This window comes from Varanus komodoensis, unplaced genomic scaffold (genome assembly GCF_004798865.1).
Source record: "Varanus komodoensis strain SLA01 unplaced genomic scaffold, ASM479886v1 scaffold57, whole genome shotgun sequence".
In the NCBI taxonomy this organism is placed as follows: Eukaryota; Metazoa; Chordata; class Lepidosauria; order Squamata; family Varanidae; genus Varanus; species Varanus komodoensis.
Window position 1 is genome coordinate 2086742 of NW_025336182.1, and position 4372 is coordinate 2091113.

Sequence of the window (4372 nt, forward strand, 5' to 3'; positions counted from 1 at the left end):
TTGTATGCCTTGCCATATGTTGCGCTCGTTCGTGCTGCGAAGGCAGAGTCCACAGAGCACCGTAAGGGCCGCAGCTCAGTGGTCTCCATCTGCATCGGCGACTCCAAGCACTGATCTGGAAGTCAGAACCGGCTGCCAGGACGTGCGACGCCAGAGCAGACATGCTCCTGGCCCTGGCGGCCTCTCCGCATTACGCAGACACAGCCATGCTCGGCAATCTGAAAAATAGTCCTGGGCACCAGCACAAAATGGCTGCCATGGGAGGCGTGGCAAAGGACAGGCGGCCTGTCTGAGCCCCCAGAACGAAGCACCTCTTTGGGCCACCCTTTTCAGGCTGACGGGAAGCTATTCCACAGCAGCAAAAATGGGCTGAAAGCGAATCGCAGAATCATAGTCGAGCGCCAAGGGGCCAAAAGGCCATCGGGTCCAAACCCCAGCTGCTGCAGGACACCAAGGCACCCTATGAAGTGGGCGAAGGGCATTTTGGCTAACGCCCAGAAAGGTGCCGGGGGTGCCCTGGTGTTTGTGGGCACCAGTTGCCTCCCCCACTCGGCCTGCACCAGCAGGCACCCGAAGGAGCACTCCATGGCCTGCCGCGCCTCTGTGGGTTTGATCCGCCACCAAAGAACAATTCCTCAGACTGTCTTTCAGGGCCACCCCCTGCAACTTTTTATTTCGGTGCTGTAGGAACCAGCAGTTCCGCCGAGCCGAGAGCCTCCGACTGCTTCCTGGTGGGCTTTGCCTGTGGGCAGGGCGCATGCCGTCCCTGCAGCCCCCGAGACCCAGCCGGGTGCTTTGAGGGCATCGTGCCTGTCCTGCAAAGCTTCTCCCCTACTGCTGATCTGGGCCTCTCTCCTGAAGGAAGGGCCCGACGTGGCCTGCAAGCGAGTCCAGCCATGCAGGGGCTGGTCTCTCTTCTCCTCCCCAAACCTCTCCTCCTCCTCCTCCTCTCCCGCACCACGGCCCAGCCACAAATTCTCTTGATTGCTGTGCTTCTTATTAAAGACTTTTATTCAACGTTTTATAGCAAACAGAAGGGACGAAGTCTGAAATCGCGTGTACCTGGTACACTGCGGCGGCAATGCCGTGGCAACGGGCCTTTTACACACTCTTTCTGGGGGTCGGGCCCTGTTTTCCTCACCTGCTTCTCCTCCCGCTTTTCTGTCATCTAAGTCAGACCCCTCTCCGGTTCCGGATGAGAGGCGTTTGGGCGACTGGTGTGTGACACAGAAGTTCTGAGCTCAGACATGATTCAGAAGTTAAAAGCCAAGGGAAAAAAGAATGCAGATGTAGAAAGTTTCCAGAAAAAGAAAACTTTAAAGGAAAACACGCAACAAAAAAGCAATTTGTATGGTATCAAAGGATGACATGTCATTTTAAATACTGAAGAACAGCCTGCAAAAAAACACAGTCCTTGCTTTGAAAGATAAATTAAATGTGGTCCATTTGAGTAACAAGGCAGCAAAATGAGTCTTAAGTGACAGAGAGAATTTTGGTTCGAACTCTACCATGGGATGAGAGCAGGGAAACGACATTTCACTAGAGGCTTTCCTTGAGCCAGGTTCTGCCTCCTTTTCCTCTTCCTCCTCCTCGCCAAACTATCTGCCCTCCTTCCCAGGAAAACAGGAGTTTCCCAGGAGTTGAGACATCAGAAGCAGAGACTCTGTCAAGCTAGTTGAAAGAAAATTCAGCCACAATCCCAGCAGTCCTGGGCTGCAGGAGGGACGGTGCACATCAGCCACCCTGCGGGAGAGCGGAAGGGGCAGCATTTCCGTGAATGCCCTCGGCTCCTCCCCACTCCCTTGTTCAAAGCGGACTCAGAGTTTTGGTGCCCCCTCCTCCCTCGCTCCCAGAAGTGGAAGGCTGCCTGGGCAGAGCCCCCGTCCCGTGAGGATGGGGCCTCGCCTTGTACTGGAAGAGAATCCACGCACTTTTAGGAACTGCCTCCCGTCCTGTCCCCGCCAGCCCCCTTTCAAAACTCTAAACAGCTCACTTGGGAAGTTAAGGATCAGAGAGGCCGCTTGGATGCCGTGGGGGCCTCGGGTGGGAGGAGGATGCGGTTTTGGAAAGGTGGCCCCACGGGCCGGTGGTGGGCGGGGAGCGTGGCTCCGCTGCTCGTGGCAGCTCTCCTCTTTCTTCGCGCTACGTGGTTTTGTAGTTTAGATTTGTACAATTTACATCCGCAGTAAGGAATACTACCGGCCTGTGCGGCCCCTGCCCGCCCGCCCGCCCGCCCCCTGCCCCACGGCCCCAGGGCGGCTTCAGAAAGTCCATCGGTCGTGGAGGTTGCCTGGGCTGCTGAAGGAGTGGCTCGTGGAGGCCTCCGGGCTGGGCACTTGCCGAGTGGAATCCTCGCCACTTAAGCTCTTCCGGCACACGGGGCACGTGTCGTGCTGACGGGGGAGAAAACACGCGTGTGAGCGAGCAGCGGCGAGGAGACGAGGCCCGGCGGCCAGACCGTGGGCCGTGGCCGGGTTCAGGCAGTGGTCCGGGCGGAGGAGCTCTGGGGCCTGCATGCGGCCTCCCCACTCTGGCTGCAGCGGCCCGTGCGTGTGGCTGACCCGGCCGGCCAGTGCCGACGGTGCAGGGCAGGAATGGGGCAAAGCACGCCCGGGCCTGAGGACCAACGGCCTCATCCTGTGGCGGAGCGCGGGCGGAATGCGCACCCTCGGGCTGAGCAACCCGCGCCTCCACCCGGTTTTTCTGGGGGCTGACTCGGCGTGCACAGATACACCCTTGCCTGCGTCTTGCCTTCACGACTCCTAACGTGTGGGGGGCAGGTAGCCTGGGCCTGTGGGCCCCCCTGACCACGACCACCACCACAAAGGGGCGCCCTGCAGGTGACGTGCCAGCCTGCAGCCGCTCAGCAGCCGCATTTCGGCGCCCTTCCTGTGACCTGGAGGCCTTCGTGGGAGAGGAAGAGGAGCGCTGCAAGAGGCCCTCCCATCCCCAAAAACACTTCCAGCTGCCACTAGGAAACGATGGCCTCTGAGAGAGACAGGATGTGGGGCTTCTGCGCACCAAAAAAGGCGCTTGGAGGCGCACCAGTGCCTGCCAGCCGCAGGTTCCACGTCTGCTCGGGCTTCCAGCTTCCCCCTTAACAGCCACCCTTTGTCTGCCTGTAAAATCATATATATGAACTATGGTCCAGAAGGTTATTGCTGACCCGGGAGAGTTACTGTGGGTGCTGGGCCGCTGACGATCACCCCGACACCCCGCGCGACAACACGGCTGCCACAGAGGTGCCGCCAAACGCGGTGGGCAGCAGGCCCTGGGGCTGCGGGGCAGGTCACGGTCCCCGGGCTGAACAGGCCGGCCAACTGGCCTGCCAGACCAGGGGCTCAGCACCCTCCACCTGGATCTGGCCATTCGGGGGCACAAGTTGGCGCCAGGAGGGAGGGACCCAAATAGCTCCTTCTGTAGGAGAAGATGGGGCCGAGCCCACAGGCAAGCCCCTGTGGAAGCCCCTGGCAGTGGGGCAGATAGAGAGCCTCCCTGGGGCCCCCAGGGGCTGGGGCAGAGGGGCCGGGGCCGGGGCCGCCCTCCCGCAGCCAAGCAGCAGGGGACCTACCAGCTCCAGCCAGGGCACGATGCAGCCGCTGTGGAAGACGTGGTTGCACGGGAGCTGCCGGACCTGCTCCGCGACCGCGTAGTCGTCCTTGCACACAGGGCACTCCAGGCCTGTATCTGCAAGAGATGGGCGGGGGCCGGTCAGCGTGGCAGCCACCCCCCCACGGCACCCTCACGCAAACAGGGCCCCGCAGAGACGGAGCCGCGGGGCCCGACCGTGGGGCTGATGCTTGAGTGGGGAGCGCCGGGGGGAAAGGCTGAGCAAGGCAGAGGAGAGGGCAGGCAGGAGACTTGCGAGCCAAGAGGAACGGAAACGCGCCACTGGTGGCAGAAGGTCCGCCACCAGGGAGCCACGAGGGAGAGGGGCTGCGAGCGGGGGGCAGAGGACGCCTCTGGGGCTGGGAAGCATGAGGCGGCCGGAGAAAGAGCTACACAGCAGGGTAGGCAGGGTGAAAATGAGGGCACTCGGAAAGTGACGGAAGGACCTGCTGGACCGTCCCCAAGGCGAGGCGGCAGCCAGTGCCCGGCCGGCCCGGGAAGGGCCCTCCCCGGGTCAGTCCCGGGTGGCGCCATCCTGCAAGAGCCCGGTGCGAGACGAGAGAGGAAGAGGAGGGGCTCCATCCCCAAGGGCCACAGTGCGGGGCGGTGTGGGGCGCAGGTGTGGCCTGCACCGCACTGGGGGCTGCGCACACCCGGACTCGGTGCTGCTGGCTGGCCCAGCCGCTTTGCCTGCCTCGCCCTGCAAGAGGTTTGTGTGACCTGAGAATGCGGCTGAGGGGGCAGTTCAACCCCCCCCCCCCCC

The 4372-nt window shown here is 62.0% G+C and overlaps 1 protein-coding gene across 1 annotated transcript in view; it reads right to left on the reverse strand.

Annotated features, from left to right (window-relative positions):
• Positions 1-993: 993 nt before the first annotated feature.
• Positions 994-4372, reverse strand: part of RNF115 (ring finger protein 115) — a 32871-nt gene continuing 29492 nt past the window's right edge. Inside the window, exons 8-9 of the mRNA XM_044449274.1 lie at positions 3572-3687; positions 994-2393 (exon numbers count right to left, since the gene is read on the reverse strand). Coding sequence (XP_044305209.1) covers positions 2262-2393; positions 3572-3687 — 248 coding nt within the window. The 3' untranslated portion in view covers positions 994-2261. The remainder of the gene's footprint in view (positions 2394-3571; positions 3688-4372) is intronic.